The 19,713-nt window shown below is 41.0% G+C and overlaps 2 protein-coding genes across 2 annotated transcripts; both read right to left on the minus strand. All coding sequences in view use genetic code 11, as the record gives it.

Annotated features, from left to right (window-relative positions):
- Window positions 1-1,164: 1,164 nt before the first annotated feature.
- On the minus strand, window positions 1,165-2,490 carry EGR_00875 (BAG family molecular chaperone regulator; the record flags this gene model as incomplete). The annotated part of the gene is made up of 3 exons (XM_024490124.1): window positions 1,165-1,421; window positions 2,014-2,122; window positions 2,158-2,490. 3 exons carry the CDS (start codon window positions 2,488-2,490, stop codon window positions 1,165-1,167), a joined length of 699 nt encoding a protein of 232 aa, XP_024355527.1.
- A 1,789-nt stretch (window positions 2,491-4,279) lies between these two features.
- EGR_00876 (Baculoviral IAP repeat-containing protein) lies at window positions 4,280-8,390 on the minus strand (the record flags this gene model as incomplete). Its single annotated transcript, XM_024490125.1, has 4 exons — window positions 4,280-4,387; window positions 5,058-5,285; window positions 6,296-6,499; window positions 8,367-8,390. The coding sequence occupies 4 exons, from the start codon at window positions 8,388-8,390 to the stop codon at window positions 4,280-4,282; spliced, it is 564 nt and encodes a 187-aa protein (XP_024355528.1).
- Window positions 8,391-19,713: the final 11,323 nt, after the last annotated feature.

The following is a 19,713-nucleotide window of genomic DNA, read 5'->3' on the forward strand; positions in this document are numbered from 1 at the left end:
TCACCATACCTATGGTACAAAACGATAGGGCACAACGTCGACCTCAGTAACGACACACCGGGACTGGACAGTTAACAAAGGCACTCCGATCTCTTTGTAGGGCAGTACATAAATCAAAACACCTACTTAGTCCCGCACATTAAAATGTGAGGATTACAGGGGTATACAGAGCACTGAATACGTCAACAACTACACCTCCCTAATTTGCATCGGAAACTGGCACCCACCGCTAATTGGCATCTTGGCCGATACAGTCTATACGAAGCAACAAACAGCCACCTCAAGAGAAAGTGATTAATTGGATCGAGGTGAGGAAGATACTTTAAACCAGGCGGCTTCACCCTGAAACCAACATCGAAACCACTCCGGTATAAACCGACAAACATAAACGGAAGTTGAGACAGCTCAAATCCAGTTCCAGGTGGTCGGAAATATTCAATCAGCGATCGTCGACAAACACCCAAACAGAACGTATAAGCAACATCGAACCCAGCTGACCGGAATGAGGATCTACAAAATTCACCACACCGACTGCTCTGGTTTGAAATACATAAGCAACCTGAAACCAACCGTTCAAACCAGAAGTACAAAGAGGCCTGTGAGTCCTTGTGACAGCTCATGACGGCCTAACTGGCAAGCCCACAAAACACTAAAGTACGACCAGATGCAAACCTAAGAAAAAAGTAGAATATCTTGGTGAGGCAACATTTAACCAGTTTTGTAATCTAGCAAACATGAGCCATAACGTTTACTCCTACCCACGGGGCGCCTGCGAGATAAGTAAATTCATGGCGAAAGCGACCAGCGTCAACAACACATCGTGCACTGTAGCAGAAATGACCCAGCTCAATGCACAGGCACCGCACCCAAATATCCGGGATAAAAGTGAAACAACTCAAGGGCGACACCCTTTGGAGCAACAAGACCAAAAGTTATATGAAAGCAGAAATAGTACAGGAAATTCCCTTGAGAAGTCAACCCTGATCGTCTAACTAGGTCCGGGAGTATGCAATGTATATATGTACACATGCGGCATGCCAACCACACACACACATAAGCATTTACACTTAAAGGGAGCGCGTAAAAGCAGACAATGAAAGACGGGCCGGAACTCTAATGCAGAAGGTGGAGGGGCAACAAGACCGGTTAAAACGCCGAGCAGCCCTAAGCATCGCTTTCCTTTGGGGGCGACGAAGAGGGAGGGGGGGCTTCACCAGCTACGGCGTTAGTGGAGGTGTCTTCAACCGCATTTACCGAACTGCGAAATTCCAATATCTCGATGGCTTGCTGAATCTCCCGCACCGCTGCACGTCTTGCCGCACGAACGCTGTCCTGACCATCTACGCCGATGCCATCCAGTTCCAGGATAAGCACTTCCAAGGTCTCCATAAGCCGCAAATAATTCTTATCACCCACGGTACCTAAGGGAGTCAAAATCTACGATAAGCAAATGCCTCCCAGTAGTGAGTTAGAAATACCCCATCTGTTTGTGAACTAAATACTAACAGAGAGCAAAATCGTACAACATTCTTAAAAATACCGTGGACATGAAAGGCAAGCGGTGTGACAATGACATGCCTACTATAGCTAGTCCAAAATCAAGAAAAAATAGCTAACGAACAAAATAAAATGAGTTCTCCACCTTTAAGGTGACACAACTAACCAGGACTGCCACTATGCACACCGAACACAGTTTGAAGACAAACCTAGAACAAGTGAAGGATACTAAGGGAATGGCCGATGAGGTGCGATTTCAGTGGGTCCCTTAAATAAAAACGTTAACAAATCAAGACCTATTCTCGAAACATCGAATTCACAATTCTGCTTTCTATCGCACAAACCGCATCTCCACTGCCATATACCAGGGATACTTTTAAGCAAACTGAGTTCTACAAATGTAAGAGGGACAAGAAAGTGCCGTCATAGCCAGCGCTTAAATAAACTCGGATGATGAACCGAAAACAATCATTCAAAAGGCAAAGTACAAGTACATAGCACCAAAAGATAAATTACCCTTAAACGCATCCACCTCTTCGATCACGGGCCTGGCTTTCTCGAGGACTTTAGTGATAAGTGTAATACCACTATCCTTTTCCTCAAGCTTTTCCTGGATATTTGATAGCTAGAGGGCACACGTAAAAAAGAACAACTAATTACTTGCGTTTGCTCTTCGGAAGATGTTGGCCCCTGCACAACCAAAGGGGTTGAGATTGTGGGGCTAGTTTCATTAGGAGCAGGGGACGGCTGAAAACGACTACACATATTTTTGGTACTAAGGATGGGCTGCCTGTTAATGGCGATAGGCGTAGCCTGATTACCGTTCAAGGCAACTTGAGGTTGTGAATGGGCAGGCCGATATATCAGTTTGTTAATTGGGTGTTGCCATTGTGTACGTTGATTTTTATGGTCTATGAAGTAGTAGGTTTTTGTCATCTCATCGAGACGCATTTCCCAGCCATCAGGTATGGGATCAACGTGAGGCACCGACATATCAAGACCGCTCAATGAAAGAAAATGCACGAAAATTAGCGCGAAACCCTGACTGAGTGTTGTGCATCTTGACCAATCAGATGGTAGAGGTCGCAAAGTTGTGTTCATTATAATTATTAGTGTTTCCAAAGGCGTTTAGCAAGTTATACTTTATACAATAGAAACAGCTAGTTAAGGGCATAACATGAGACGTTACTACCAAGTATCTCTGTCAGACAATTTTGAGGACAAATTACCCAGTATTTCCTGTCACAGCAGATAAATGAAAACATGAGGGATGGAAAGTACACCAAATATTCAATGATTTCGCGAATGCACCATGGGGCTATGATATTAGGCCCACTTCAGATATTGCTTCGTTTTGGTCAATTTTCTGGGTCAGTCATTATAGTGTTGTTGATGTTTGAAGAACGGCAGTTGATGAGTCTTCGGATACGTAAGCAGCCATTTAGCTTCATTGTTACTGATGCGTCTGGGCAATTGCATTACGTCTGACGTCCCATTCATTTCGAGTTGCATTTGGGGCATAAGAAAGTCCTGGCTTCGCCCTGCCTAAAGTCGGGTGGTGCTCCATCACTATGTCATTCCGTATGCCAAGGTATTTGCAAGAACACTGACATAGGAGTTGAGCCATTTAGTGAAGAGCTTGATTATTTAAAGTAGTTCTACAAGCCTAATACTGTACGTCTATTCGATCTTGTCGCTTCTTCATTTTAGTGCTGCTCAGCCGTCTAGCTATGTTCTCTTCACATAGTGAAGAAGTTCAACAGCACTGTACTCAACTGATGCAGATCGTTCTGTGGATCCCGCCTCACTGAATATCATAAAGGAAAGGATCCAACCTGGCAAGACGATAGTCCGACAGTTGAAGTCGCAGAATGGGACAATTACAAAACCACTCTAGAAATCGTTGCTGTTGACTTCTGTGAGGAATGGTGTTCCAATTGACTGCCAATCTCCGAACACTTGAGAATCGCGCTCATGCACAGCCCCTCCTCATTGGCCCACACCAAGCGGAGACGTATTCTAGGTGTTTTTATAACTACTCGAAGGCCAAGGTCGAACACTTACTATAAATAGGTGTAATCAAAATCAGTAGCACTCACAACCTCGCTCCACCAGTCTCTGCTTTCCATCAGGCGCGTACGCTTACTCATTGCGTTGGTAATAGAGACATCTCCTCTGAAGTCTATCTGTTGGCTATTTGGTTGGATGCTCGACACTACCCAGGCGACTTGTGCACACAAACCAGTTTGTAAGGTATTGGCCGCATAGAAGAGGCGACTGATACAATGGCTACTGCCGTCTGACACCACTACTAAGTGGCTAGTTGGTTTCTCTGCTTGCCGGTTAGTTGCAGAGGAAGAACGCGGGGGAGCGGGGTTCTAGGCTTTATCTTCAATGTGGTGGTGACAGCATATAACACTGAAGGGAGGGGAGAGGGGGAGCTATGTTTGTTGGAATGAAATCTAAGGTTTAATCGTGTTCTTCTTCTGAGGGGGCTTCCAGTGCGGTGGAGTTGGTGGACTGTTTAGGGAGGACAAGGAGCGGACAACCGTAGAAGTGAAGAAGCACTTATTCACCTTGTCTACTTTCGTTAGATTTTTATTGGTGTTTTGGAGGCCCAAACGGATAGGATTACTCTAGTGATGGAAGGCAAACAGTTGAGGCGCAAATGTCTGAAGTCCGATCATGGTTCCCGAGTGAATGGTCGGAATGGAGTTCGACCGCCAAGCTCAACACAGGATAACGGTTGCGAGAGTTGTGTTCCACTAGAAGCTGCTGTGCTCTACAGTGTTGCAGCCTTGAGAATACCATAGGAGTTTTTGGTCGTGAGGGCATCAAACAATCGCCTTCGGTAGCTGAGAACCCGCGTAGAATACTGCAAATTGCGTTGCTACATTTCGGAAACGAAAGTACAACTCGACCTATGTAAGCCATGCTCACGGATTCAGCAAGTCGAAGGCTGTAAATAGCAGAGGTGGAGATCTCCCAATTAAGAGCGGGTAGCAAACCTTTGGTGCATCGAACACAGCGCATACAAAAGTGGTAATGAACCACACCATAAGCAATTGTGTAGAGGGGTTGAAGTCACTTAGAGATGACAGCAACGGAGAACCATAGCACCAAGGTGTGAACCGAAAATTCACAGACCAAAGCGGCTGCACAGTCGATGGGAAATTGATAGTATCACCGTTCCGCCGCCCCCACCACCACGTATGCTCAAAAGTTAGTGTCATTATTACAACTCTACGCATTTTCTATTTTTATTTGCGTATTGAAGATTCGCAGAAAACACAAGACTTGTTAGTATTCATTTTACATTTCAAAATGGATTACAGTAAATGCAATAAAGGTACGATATATGTTAGCAAAATAACAATGTTGTTACCAAAAGAATATTGATGTTTCTACTGCCAATGTTTCCCAGGACCACAACGATCCCTTTAACGGCAAGTATACAAATAAAATGAGGCAAGGAGTGCGGATACTTAACAAGCGAAACCCTTTCGAGCATTTCTAGTCTTCACGACGGTCGAGGATAAGACAGGATTGTTGCTATTTACGAAGGAGATGGCAGCCTTTTTCAGATGCTGGAGATCGTTTTCATAACGCTGGAGTCGGCGCCGCACCTCCTCCTCGAAGAGATAGGTGAATTTAGCGCGGAAGCGGGCGCACTCTGCGTCGATCACCGCCTGGCGTGGCGCCTTCTCGTAACCCCCGCCGTGCGCCTCTACCAGGCGCACGAAGGCGCAGTCAGGGCAGTGTGCCTTGTGCTCCGCCATCGGATCCTCCTACCAACAACAGCATAAATGGAATAACTAGCAGCATTTAGTGCACCTAGCTTAGGGATCACCTCAATAGTTATTAACAATACACTGCTCCGATAGCAAAAACAAAGGTTAAGCGGATAGTATCATTAAAAAAAAGTGAGGGAAGAAACTGAAAGTTGTGAAGATTTGCCTAATAAATGAGGGGTATCTCGCGAAAGCGACGAACGATACCAATAGCTGTACTAGTTTACAAGAAGCGAGAAATGCCCCAAAGAGAGTTGAGGCTGCCTCACGCAAAGGTCAACGAGCTAGGAAATCCTTAAGGGTATTTACACACCGTTAACTGTTCATGATAAAACTTCACAAAGTAGATGGTGGTGTCTGCAGCTTGGAGCCTTTTTACAAATAAGGCACTACGGAGCGGAATTCTAGCAAGTCTCAGATTAGTAGTGCGTCAAGAGCAGACAAATGAATACTCGGGAGTCCGCCTCCATCTTCTGCTACAAAATTACCGGCCCTGAGCGTGGAAAAAATTCCGGGTTATGAAGTGATTGACATAATTGTCAACACTTTGATTAAAGATACCACAACCTGGAGCAATTCGTCCCTCCTGATAGTGGATAAAAAATGAAAAACTCCGAGATTAGTACTAGTAATTAAAAATCCTTCTGCGGTACTTTTATTTGTTCCAAGCAGAACACATCAATTTAATTTCTTAAAAACTGAGCAAGATGTGATAAGCCCTAAGCCATTCCTATGTCACACGGTGGTAAATGGTATACTTCAATATTCGGAGACCCACTTGACACCAATCATGTAAATACGCTTCTACTGTTCAAAAAAACAATGCATACAATTTTCAACCTGACTGTTCAAGTTAACTACTTAATTGCTCCTTTAATCTGGAATTTGAATGCGGATAAATTTAATTGGAAACAGTGCTCATGTGAGTAGGGAGCGTTTAGGATGAAAAGCCAAGTTATGCAATATTAAGCAGCATCAAAAGTAAAACACGAATGTTGTAGACTCACGTCAGAAGCCCATCCATAAAGCAATTTGTGGCAGACAAAACATTGAACTGAGTCCTCCGATACATCGGGTCGGTGATAAAATCCAGCATCGGCTAAGGTTTGAGGAACGCATTTATCTTCAGGGCGCGTGTGAGGCCATTTCTTGAAAGTGGCAATGCGGCCTGGAACAAGAGTTAAAGGATCTTCAAGAAAGGGTGACGGCATCTAGATAGAGGGAAAAAACACCAAAATGAAACCATTACATGGAAAAGGCAGTTAAACACCTAAAAATGAAGGGTTATTTCTGAAAATAATGATGATGCCTTTGCTTCCATAACTGAAATCACTGAACCCGAATGATTGAGGCAGGTAAACAACAAGGGGGCAAAGTAAACACAGAGAACATAATGCCAGGGAAAACAGCAGGGCCATAAAGCTGCTGCGATGTGTAATGGGTAGCACATATACATACGAGTGACTAAATTGCACAAAGTCAGAAACAATATAGCAACAAACATTCGTACTACATAACTTGTGCCAAGCACACCCCCAAAAACAGCAATGCAGAAACTCAAAGCAACCAAAAACAGCGAGTGGCGTCTATAAGTGTTAAAATAGGTAATGCCACTCGTTTTAGATCTCAGAAATGTAGTAAGAACTGCAAGACGAATCAAATAGCAAAGCGGCTTTGAAACCCGCTGTTGAATGCTCTCCCCAACCCCAATGTAATAAAACAATCCTTGTTAAAATATTCGGAAACTTTTATGTTATGCTAAATTCTGACCCTTGACTTTCTACATGTACAGGGTATATGAGCTGAATTGGTCTTATTCTGATGCCATTAGCGTAGAATACAAGTTTTGGCGCGAAATTGTTAGCTATATACGACATAGAACGTGGATTTGCACCTATATTTTGTTGAACAAGTATCGTACTTGCATTATTTGCCACCTGAAAGATCTTGTCCTAATGTTTCAGTACATCTTAATGCATGAAAAATGTAATGTAGCGCCCCGTGACTTTCCTCAAGATGAATGACAATATATCACTCTGGCAGAACATGTATATTGGGCATTCAGAAGGGACTTAGGCTATTGGCATGGCCCGAGGGGCAAGCCGCCAGGAGAAGACACCAAAACAGGGAGTTAAACGGGTAACTTATTATAGTAATGAACTTTTGTTTGGAGTTACCTTTTAAGTGGCATAAGATCAATTTTCACCAATCTCATGGCTGAGCAGGCTCCTCTACCTCCTAAGGGGAAGAATATCACCGATCTTCCATAAGCTAAGATAATTCATGAAAGTCCCATGGGACGCAGTGCACTATTTGTGCCTCTAATCAACCTTTTAGACTCAAGGTGGTGGAATTGGGAGTACCAAAATAATAGGTCCTTGTTGCACCTTTAGAGCCTTTTTTACGGCCACTGCAAAAGCCGGGATAACCTAGATACCGATTTTGAAGAATGCTTAATTATAGTGGCCCAACTCGTCATTTCACAGGAAGAACAAATCTTAGAGAGTTCATTCATCATAACCGAAGGACGGGGAAAGGCAGAAGGAAAATGCTAGGATTCTGCAGGAACTTGAAACACACTTTTCACGAGTTATCCTTAGCTATGTAATGCTTTTTTCCTAAAGCCTTTGCTACTTTCGACTTCAGGACCTTGAATCTAGGAGATTGGATAGAGGAAGAAATCGTGTTTTATGCACTGTGAAAATTTTATGATTTGTTTGAGCTTGTTGAGGATCAGTGTCGGTCTTATGGGTAAGGAGGCTTGCTCAGCCGTGAGGTAGGTGCAGTCTGACCGCTTGCCATTTATCTAGGATCTTCAAACAAGTAATAGTATGCTTTCCTTAATGCATCTATAACAAAATAAAGTGAACATTTTATTTTTTTGAGAGTTGAGAGTTTCCCTTGAATCAGCGATAAGCCCTACCACAGTGGAAGAAGGCTATTAAAGTACACAAGGTCTAAAAGCTTATAGACATCTAAAAGGAAATGCGAAATGTGAAGAATAAATGGTTTGAGAGGCTTACTATACGCTTAACCAACTACCAAGGAACTATACACGATCCAACTCAATTAGTGTACCCTCGCTTCGTTCACCGTGACCATTCGCTACTAAAATTCCTTGCAGTCTACTAGGCATTTGATCCTAACATCAGTGCTGCACCTTACTGATTGCATTGTAGAAGGATTTTTGTCCTCTTTGTACACTGCATTGAGGAAGGAGATTGGGTGGCTTTGTACTGCCCAAGACTAGACAGTACTCTACTGCGATCACATGTCACGCACCTGTTGACATCCACAGGAGCAATTGCGTAACTAATATTACGTAACCCCTACCGTGCCCTCTTTTCAATTCAATGCTTCTCACCAGTCTATCCGGCTTCCGTCGGCTAATAAGGAATTTAGGTAGGTATTGTGTGCGTGCGTAATTCGCGTATTCTTATAAGATGCCAAATGCAGGGCCGTTATGGGCGTTGTAAAACTACCAAGTCTACCATTATCTCAGTTGATAATGGTGTTCCGGTAAAAAATCAACTCTACTTCAATAACGCTTCTAACGGGAGTCCCGCAATTGCCCTCCTGTAGTGCTAATTTCTGGGTGTTTGTCCTTTTGCATGGGGTTCACCCTCCACTGCCACCAATGTAGAGTCGCTAGCCTTCCAGAAGTTAAAATATATCATACCAGTATAGAGGAAATTTATTAGCATGCAGGAAGGCCGGGAGTCTTTAAGCATGGTTTTTCGGGCATGGCATCCAAATGGACCTACAGGCCACAGACAATGAAGGGCCAAGAAAGGATTTATTTTGCCTAGGCTAAAACAAACCTTGAATAAACCGAAATATGGGTTTCACGACCCAGGTATCCTACTATTTATCTCGCCTCTACCGGTATGAGATGTCATGGTTGTTAATAAAAAACAACTTGAAGATAGCACATCCAGAAATAATGAAGATAACATCGACAATGCATTCTGACATGAAATATTTTCACTAAACCTTAACACCTAGAGGTAAGATAAAATGATGTTTGCTGCACACTTTAGTAATGAAATAAATCGGTTTTAATATATTTCCACATATAACGGTCATGCGCACTCCATATTTCCTTGTCTCAAGGGTTCAGCAGCCGTTCGGGTTCAATGGAAATTGAATTTGATTAATACGGATCAAAGTTTGCATGGGAAGTATATTAAGTAAAAGAGGGAGCTTGGTCAGTAAAACGGTATATTACGAGAGTGAGGTAAGCTTAAGATTAAATTAAAATCTATCTTATTTTGAAGTAACATTTGGTACGATTTGGAAAAGAGAAAAGCCTATCAATCTCTAAAAATCAGGGATTCGATAAAACCGATAAAAAACCTTTTAATTGCATGAAGGTTAAATTTTCCAAGACGCTGAAATATCCCTCCGTGAAAACGACTTCAAATAATGCCTAAGTGGAATTGGATATACATATGCATAATATTACCCTATTTATACGAATACATTAGTGAAAATTTGTCCATATATATTTCGATGCATGTATATGCAGCACCTGAGACCTCTCTAAACGGGAAAGAAAGTGTAATAGCGAAGCAGAACATATCATCAACGCACAGAAGGATTTGGGGTCACCAACATGGCTTGGAGGATTGGCCACTTGGCAAAGCCGCAACCGATTTAAACAAACATCCAACGTATAACACAGCCCCTCTCCACTTTTGAGTACCATCTCCAGCAATCCCCTAGTCAGCCATCACAGTGTAATGATGCTGGAAGAAAAAGCTCACCACACAACCGTGACAGTCATCGAATTTCCATGCAAAGGAAGAAATGTCTTCATTGAGGTATGGCAAGCAGCCCCGTAACACATTACCAAATACTCATGGCTAGTGTCGCTTCATTTGTTAATAGCATTCCTGCAGACCACGGACTGGGGTGGTTGTCGAAGGTAGAAGTCATTTTCAGTCCCTCTATCATGGGTATTCACCGATTCCCCCATCCACAGCCAATGCACTTCTGCTGCTCCACTAAAGTGTATCGCACAGTAGTAAAAATGAGGATTGATGACCTTCAAGACCGGGTTCGCATTCCATGCCACAAATGCAAAGCACCGAGACTTGCCCTAAGACAAAATAAGGCATAATAATTGAGCAATAAATACATTGGACATAGAGTGGGATCTGGGGCTGTTGGATTGGGCTTGAGGTTAGACACCATAGCGGCTACCCAAAGTGGCCCCCTTGCCACAATAGAGAGTTAAACACCAACGTATTACAGGATCATTTTCTGTTCAAGACGCAGCATTTCTTTGGCTATCCTTAGAAAATTTATCGAACGTATTTCGGTCAGCTTCAGAATTCACTTAAAGTAGGAGGTCTTATTTTACCGAAGATTACTGTCCTCAAAATCGACTCAGGCAACATTAGAAAGTGAAGAATTTTTAAGGCAAAGTGTGGTTTGCATTATTTTTTCTTTAAATTGAAGCGATTTTAGCATTTTTTTTATATTAGCCAAGGCTTTAAATATTTCCAAAAAAGGGATTTGCGTTGACAGCCATTATACCTCTCACTAGGCTCTGGTGTTAATCAGGTTACTGCTGCATAAAGCTTACTTATATTGTTCCATCAGATCTGCCTCACTTCACTCTGCATCTATAGATGGTAACGCAAAATGAAGTGAGAATAGTTACTTGATGCTAATTTCATCTTCTTCTCAAAGCATGATATTGCTAAAGTGTGAGCAGGGAGACACAGAAGCAGCATCTTCGGCAACTTCTTTAATCCCGTGCGTCACACTTGCTGTAAATGACGCTGTATGGTAGAAAGTGAATAATGCAGAGGCAGCAGCAACTTATGACCACTCCTATCTTTGGTAAAAGTTGGAAATAAAGGTAAAGTACTGCTAGCGTAGTGAACTTGAGAAAACACGGAACAAATTTGCACAAAACTTACCAAAAACTAGCACTTAGGTAGCTTAATTTCCCCTTTATTAGAAAAGAGAGCGGTGTAAGCGATAAACCCAATGTATGGCAGACTGCCCAAGCACTTACAGCGAAAAAGCGACTATTGTGGAAAGCCCACTCAGCATAAAGATCACGGAAGGCATGGCTAAGTTGATCATCCCCACAAGGACAACACCTTTGTGACAAACTTACCTTGATCAGCTCGTCTTCTCCTAGGTGCTTGTTACTTACCATCACCACAATCTGAGAGCATTGCCAGCAAAGAATTTGCCATTTCCTGTATCATTGCAAAGAGGAGATGTTTTGGACGGTTCAAAACCAGCGTTTCTTAAAAGAATAAAAGGAGACAATTGGTACACATTAGAATTGTCAGCCCCAATGGAAGGCATTTGTGCGTAGGTATGTCCTGTAGTGGGTGATTGTCGTTATTCACTTTGTTCTGCGTTAGTAGAGCAAAAAAGCAACTCGTCTTTAATTCGCAAACAGTGTGGCCATAACAAGGGTGCATTCTAGGGCAGACTTCCAGATCATTAGTTATGCGTCCGTGGTGTCATCCTTTGGCATGTTTTAGCATTCTTTTGCCTAAATGTGTGTAGTCCGGTTGAACGAGCAAGGGCGAGTAAAGACGTCCATTGGCAACGCATCAATCAACAGCAGCGCTGGCGATGCAACCCGTCCAAGGCGACTGCTGGTAGTGATGAGGTGAATGGGATGCCATCAAGGGTCAAAATTAGAAAAGTGCGTCCACAATAGATGGAGGCATTGCATATATTATGCAACTAGTTAGTTGGAATTAACGTCGAATCAATTTGAGGTAAAAATTCTGAGGTCGACCCACCTTTAAAAAGGTGCCAAGAATTTAATTTTCCCGTTTGTTTTTTGTGCTTCGTGCGTCTGAATAAATGTTTCTCGCTTCAAGCAAATAAATATTGCGCTAGACATAAAACTTCTTTTAAAGCACACACTTTGTATCAAAAGAATCATTATTTGCCTGATTAAAAATCAAAGACTGTGTTTAGCATTGCATGGGATAGTAATCTAACTGAGGATGGGAGTCGGAATTCCAAATATCTGCATGGGATGCGCTGAAAAGGCGTATAGAATGTTAAATTTTTAAATCCCTAAAAACATCTCAGATTCCTAAACAATATGACAGATAAACAATCCCGTCTTTAATTCAATAGGCCTGCTGAAAGCTAATAAAGGAATAATTGAAGATAGCAGGAATATATGTTTATTTTGCATACAATTTCCCATCTGATTTTGGAACCCTTGCAGGATGAAATGCGTTGCTTTGTTGATCAAACCAAGGTGTCCAGTGTCTGAATTATCACCGGTTCGTATTTTGATTTTAAGTCCAAATCAGTAGTTGAAGATGCTCCGAAGTCGACATTGCTTTGTGTGGCCTTGATTTTCAGACGGTAATGAATATGCCCTCCTCCTTTCCTCTCCCGTCACCAGCAGAAGATGCCTTCACTCAAGTAGTAGGTCTCAGGCTTATGGTTTGATTGATTTGGGTTTAACTCGTGTCAAAATCATTACAAATTAATAATCATCTCAACGAATCAGATCATTCACTTGATAATTTAGTACCACTGTGTGTACGACTAGTATTGCCACCTATAAACCAGGACAAGGATACAATGCAGGGTCCCCGAGTCGCCTTAACAGAATACAAACTTGTGGAACCCATTCGAATGATTCCCCTTTTAAACCAAATATTCGGCCTTTCACTCAAAGTGCTGGTGTTTGACATTTTATTATTATAGAAGCACTATTATGTGGCTAAATCGTTAATTCCTTTAAATAGCATGGGGTCTATTGTGGTATTTCCATCTAGGTATCAAGGTAAACTCTTTTTGCCCTACATCACAAAGGGTAGCTTCGTTTCATATAATCTATTTTGTGATTTCCATTTTTACTTTTTAGTCTCAGAAGAGAGGATCATGCTATCGATCAGACAGCGTTTTCTCAAACAGTGTGGAATACCAAATTTCCTCCCTGATTTACAACTATGCAATAAATGGGATCAAATTTACAGTTTTAACGCCTAGGGAGGGGAATACCTCTCCCCTTTGCTAAGGATTTATTATGTGAAAAACCGCATCAGACAATCTGTTTGAAATGGAATTGCCATCAAATCCATGCAAGAGGTTTAGTTGGAAGCAATTCCTTCAAGACATTTTTTTTTAATCATTAATGACGGAGAATTTTAGAGTTAAGACTTGGCGTGGAGAGAGGGGATTATATTTAAAGTGAATTATGTGTAGACGCTACGATCTTTGTAAAGGGATGAACGAAGGATTAGTTAATAGGCTGACGCGTATTTAACAACTTAGCCACCTTAAGTCCGCATAAAATTCTCGCCACTTTCTCTGCTGCATTCCCCTCCTAGGAAGTGCCCAACTAGCCTTGTTTTTAGGCTGATCACATCTCGATGGGATAACCTTTGTTTCACTTCCTCTTTGAATGGACCAACAATAATCGCACCCATCTTTGTCAATTTGGGTTTCAAACTAAAATAGAATTGAGAACTTTTGTGCAATTGATGTGCACATTATACTACTCATTTAGGTAAATGAGGTGAAGTAGGAATATTTACTTAAAAACCAATAACTAGCAGTCTGCTAGATGACTAGTCAATTCCACACATAGTTGTCAAGGCCCTAATGTTACATCAACGCATTTCCGACAATATTGTGTGTGCAGCGCTCCGACAATTTCATGAAGACGAAAAAAGACGTAATACTCGGGCCGAATACATACATTTGACATAGAGTAGGGCTTGGGGTTATTGGCATGGCCTAGGGGCTCTGTTACACGCTAAGGGTACAATAGTAAAGCCCTAAGTAGCCCGCTACCAAAACCGAGAGTTATTTTAACGATTAAGGTATCATCGTGTGAGTTGATACGCTTTTTGGGGATCATACTTTGATTTCCACCAAAGACGGGGAAGATCTCTCATTTTCTTTGATGTCAAGGAGGATGCGAATAGCTTGTTCAAATGGCTTCAAACTCGATTAAAGTATTACTTTTGTAGCCAAGATTTAGGCCACTTGTAAAATTTAGAGATCTATTTTCAAAAAATTAATGGCTGTTCACCACGAAAGTTATTTGCCTTAAATTAATGCTCTTTTGAGTTATTTTTCTGGCAAACTTTGCTAGGATATGAAGTAACAGTCTTCGTTCATGTAAATTAAATGGAGCCTCCTATCAGCCAAGCTAAACCGTGGCACAGTGCTCGAAGCCAGGAATCACATACCAAATCGGCACGGGTTAACGAGATAACATAATCTTTATGATTACTTAATAATTTTTATCACCTCCACTTCAGAATTTTGTCTCTGATGCACAATATACTTGCCAAAGCGGCATCTCAAACTGACTGCCCGCAAATTCGACGAACATGAAACTCTCATTTACACGAGTTCTTATTTCATTCGTGAAATTTCTCCTGATTCTTGTTAGTGCATCTGACTTTGAGAGAAGCGACCTGATAAACGCAATCTTGAGGTAACCGCTAAAATTGAAAATTTCTAAATATCATAAAAACGCCTTCCAAATTCGGTTGGTTAGTCTGCTCCAAATTTTATTTCATATTTTTCTGATGATTAAATCAGTTTGCTGTGAAAATCTTCTCCCTTCAATTAGGTCTTGAAGGTGGTAAAATAATTTCGCCGAGATGAATGCATTTTAGCGGTGAAAATATAAGACACCCCCCTGTTAACTTGTTCCCTTTAGTTGCTCTGTTTGGTACTTTGGAGTGGTTCGGAAGTCATTAGTTTTACAGGGATTTCTCCTATTTTAATAACACCAAGCCTTGGCTGGTTCAAAATGAGATGAAACACTGCCCTTCCATCCTATCAATGAGAAGCATTTGTCCACTGCCCCTTTAGTGTCGAGGAAAATTGAGACTACTAGAGGAAAAAAGATGATTTTGGTGGTTATGTCAAGAACCTATTCTTAGCTTCTTTTCTAAAATTTATTTGAGTTAGCGCATTATTTGCGCGATGACTTCTGAGGGACTTGGTTGAAGGCTAAATGCTACCGTTAACCTCTTGTCGTCAATACAACTTGTCCGTCCTTAATTTTTTTGTCTAGCAATTTGCCATTTGAACAAGATGGAATGATGTTTGATCAAATGCTCAATTTTAGCTTATCTATGCACATTATTGGTCATTTTTAAAAATTATACCTTGTACAGCATTTTCAAATACTATCATCTGGCACTTACTGTAGCTTGAGATAAGATTCTGGACATAGTGATTCTTGCCAAAGTGAGAAATTCACAGTAGGGAACGAAAAATACTCCAATCAGGCAAAAATAGCATGGGAAAAGAATAACTCAAAAGTCTTTGCCCATAAACGGTTGACTTGGGCTTAAAAAGTAACTGCAGATACATTTAAATGGCCTGGAGATGATTAATTCCCACTCCTTTAAAAGGTACATCAAGTTTGACCCAAACAGATATCTTTACTTATTTTTCCCGGAACAGTCTATAAATCTGAAAATTTGATGGTAATGTGCTCAAAATGATTGACTAACTGAAATAAAATGTTGGAAAAGAAATAATTACTGGCTTCTTGCTTTAAGTAAATTCACATTGCTGTCTGACTGTGGAAATCGCTACACTTATAGGCTGCCCAAAGAGGTCCGCGTCTGTGAAGTGGTCCTCATCCACCCACTTTGAATTGCAATTGTATTGACGTTGTCCAATGATTAACGGAAAATTGTAGCTTTTGCGGCTTGCAGCAAAGTTCTCACCCAAGTTCCCAATGTTACTCCTGTGACGAGCTGTTGCTTTTGGTTCTAGCTTCTATTCCTCTTTAATTCCAGTGTCTGTTTGAAGTGTTGAAATTTGAGCCTCCACTTCCACTTCCAAATGCAAGACTGCATTAGTAACATTTGGCAGGCAAGTCTTTCTCGTTAAGGAACTATTTAAAGGCGTCCTGTTTGCTTTCAGAGTAATATTACGTACGCTCATCCCCTTCAAAATTAAATCAAAAACTGGAGGGTGCCGTTCCACTTTTCCCTTTTTGACAAAAAATCATATGATTTCTTTATATTCCAACTTTTGGGATGCATAGTTTTGAAGCATTCTTTACTCAAATCCAAGACATGAATTACTTTTTGGAGAATGGTTATGACCCTTTTCAATTAAGCGAATCGGAGTGTCGGTATGATCGACAAAAGTGCATTAAGTAAAGAGATGGCAAATAATTTTCTAAATTTAAAAAAGGGACGATGCGGTAAATTTTCAGGGATGGAGTTTTTGAATCTGCTATTTATGTAGACGCCGCGACCAGTCTAGGTTTTAAGAATGCATGAACCAAAAGTAGTTTTATTTAATTTTATAACTCAAACACCACTGATTACTCAAAATTAAAAAAAGAGGAGTAGGGATGCTACTTTGAATGAGCCCATTCATTTGGGTGGAGAACAATTTTACAATTTATTGCAAAGTTGTGCATTGACTGCCTCACACGAAAAGTGTGGCCACGTTCGATGGAGGTTAATATTTGTGTCAGTGTGACACGCACTCCACGGTCGTGCCTAATCTAAAAGTTCGTTTCGGGGAATTAAAAGGGGAATTGGGATTCATATGGAGAGATTCGTGGCGCAAAATACCATCTCCTACTTTTGATTAAATCATTTCAACGTAATTAACTATCAGTCTGCTCTATCTAAAAAGGGGGTCGCATTCTCATTCCATAGTTTAAAGTGAAGATTGACAACTTTTTAAAACTAAACTTTATAAGTTGCATCACCTTTTAAATGTGACCATCGGTCTGACAGGTTCCTGGCTGTCAAGAATCACTCGACTATTTCAAAATTCGGCGTCAATTTGTACGACTTCTTCGACAGCTGCCGAGACGCGAGTTATGTGCACGTACGTACGCACTACGAACACTTTTAGAATGAAGTGTAACTTAATTTTAATAGGGAAAAATTAAGATGCTTTTGAAAAAGTTTCTTTTTACACGTTTCACACTGACCTTCAACATTACTGATGAAGGTAAGTATGCAAACTTTGGTAAATACTACAAAAGTCACTCGAAAATTGTTTGCAAAAAGCTCTGATGATACAGATGAGTTGGATACTACGTGGCATTAGGATTTTTGATAACCCAGTAGAAGAAGCGGTTTAGGTTTCTCTTTTTTCAATCAATTCCAATGTGTACACTGGTGCAAAAGGCAGAGTCATATGAATAATAATAGGGCAGAATTTAATTGATAATGCAAAGTGCTTTGGACCAAGCCTTTGTTCGAAGCACCGGGCATCCGGTTTCTCGCCTCATTACGCGTCTGCTTATAAGGTTTTCTCGTAACTGGTTATTGGCCAAATCACCGAATTCCGTGTTTGACTAATTTTTGAATAGATTCATAAAAATCTAGCACAAACGGTGTTAGGGGAAAATGTTCAAAGCTTGACCATTTGCGCCGTTGGCAGCAATAAATGATGGTGCAGGTACACTTTCATCTATTCAGTCAGCACTTCGCCACAACGAGAATCTTTGTATGTGAAATACTTCAGCTGATATTAATCTTTATTTGGGTTTCCCGTGTGTGAATTATTCAGGCTCGTTTTCGCTTGTTCCAGGTGGGTAAAAACTGCTTTCACGCGGAAATGCCGGAGTGGAGGTTGGAACCGCCTGCATTTGAGTAACCCGTAGCCTCCTTGTAATTTGACGGGGCTTTCTGATGAGTTTAGATCTTCAAAATACCTCTCCCAGTTCTGCCAGTGGCTAAAGCATTTTATTTATCAACACCTAAAATACACAGTCTGTCACGAAAAAAGTTAATTTAGCAATTAGCAATGATTAACTTGGGAATCCTTAACAGACTAATGAGGCATTCACTTCCTGTGAGGCCTAGGCACAATCTAATGAACCACCTTTTTCCATGTGGCGTTACTTCACCACACCGTAATCACACAACCCCTGCAGCTATTACCTAACCAATAAGATGACTTGTTAAGAAGGCTGTTGATCAAACTTTCAGACATTAAATAAAAGATTGAAATTTGTAACGAAAGCATAAGAAAATAGACTCGAGAAATGGTATCGGTGGTATTAATGGCGTTTAACAATTAATGGCTAGTTTCATCTATCTACGCTTTTCGTCTCATATGTTTGACGGATCAGAGAAATGCCTACGCGACTTTGGATGCGGTACATGTGGCGTATTTCTATAGTAAGAGAAGGTTAAATGGAAGTATACAATCAGTACATTAGTAAGTGAATTGACCACCTTTATCTACGCTCACACGATTCTGTTTATCGTAAAGCAACTGCAACAAAATCATTTTTATGACAAATATTGCAAAGAACAGCATTTATGTGGTCGTTTTATGCATCACCGTTCCTTCCTTGAAGAGAGCGCTAAATGCCTATTTTAGTTAATTCCAATCCACCAGCAACTAAGGTAACCGATATATTTGGTTGCATTAAATTTCCTTTCGACCACCAAAAGGAATAACAACCATCTCAGAGTTATATGATTATGGAAGCAAAGATTAAATAGAATGCCGCACTTTGAAGCCTCGTCATCTCAGGTACTATATTCTTTAGTGTTTAATAAAGACTGAGCTCTCACTCAACTGGCGTTCTGTAGTTAAGTTTTAAACTTTATCGGCCGAGATCTAGTTATGTTGCTCACGTGATCAGAGAGGTCCTGACATTGTTTGGTCTGTTTTACGCCAGAATCACCGTTTAAGCAATGGGTGCTTCTATGACTCCTGTCATAATCTACATCATCAACTCAAATCACTGCATGATTTCCTCTGCATCGGCAATTTTGCTAGGCTAAATATCCTATCGAAAGCATGTAGTAAATTTGCAAAATAGACGCTGTAGTAATTAAATCAACGAATTGCTCGCGACTGCAATTATCCTTTACTGAGATGCGGAAATCGTGCGATCTTTTTGAATCACACTTTTGTAGACCCTGATTCCAAACCTCAAAGTTAAGTGAGCGTACTTATAAAAAGGATTGATACTACCAAAAAGGTGGTAAATAGTTATGCTAGATACCTTATCATAATGCCATAATTTATATTTGATCACTTTAATGCGAAAAGCCTTCGGCTTCTCGTGCAGCTCCTAAATTGAGAAGAATATCAAGTTTGCGGTTTTGGTCAAAATTCAACCGTCCAAATTAGACTAAAAGCATAATATTCGCACACATAACCCTTCTTCCATTTCCATTTCTTGCTTTGGAGAGATTTGCCGTCTCGTGGGGCACCGCTACATTGTCAGCATTCTGAAGCAGTTTGGAGAGTCCCTACACAAGTAACCCAAAATCAGGGAGTGTAAAACTGTATGGCAGCATTCCGCCATTAACAATCTTGTTAAGACTTTACCCTTGGACTTATTTATTATGCCGAGCTACGATTATGTTTACCTATTCTACTATGGGTTCCAAACCGTAAACTAAAACGTGTTCGTGACTGTCGATAACAAAGCACAGTCAACTATAGCAAC

Source organism: Echinococcus granulosus (assembly GCF_000524195.1).
Source record: "Echinococcus granulosus chromosome Unknown EG_S00003, whole genome shotgun sequence".
Lineage (NCBI taxonomy): Eukaryota > Metazoa > Platyhelminthes > Cestoda > Cyclophyllidea > Taeniidae > Echinococcus > Echinococcus granulosus.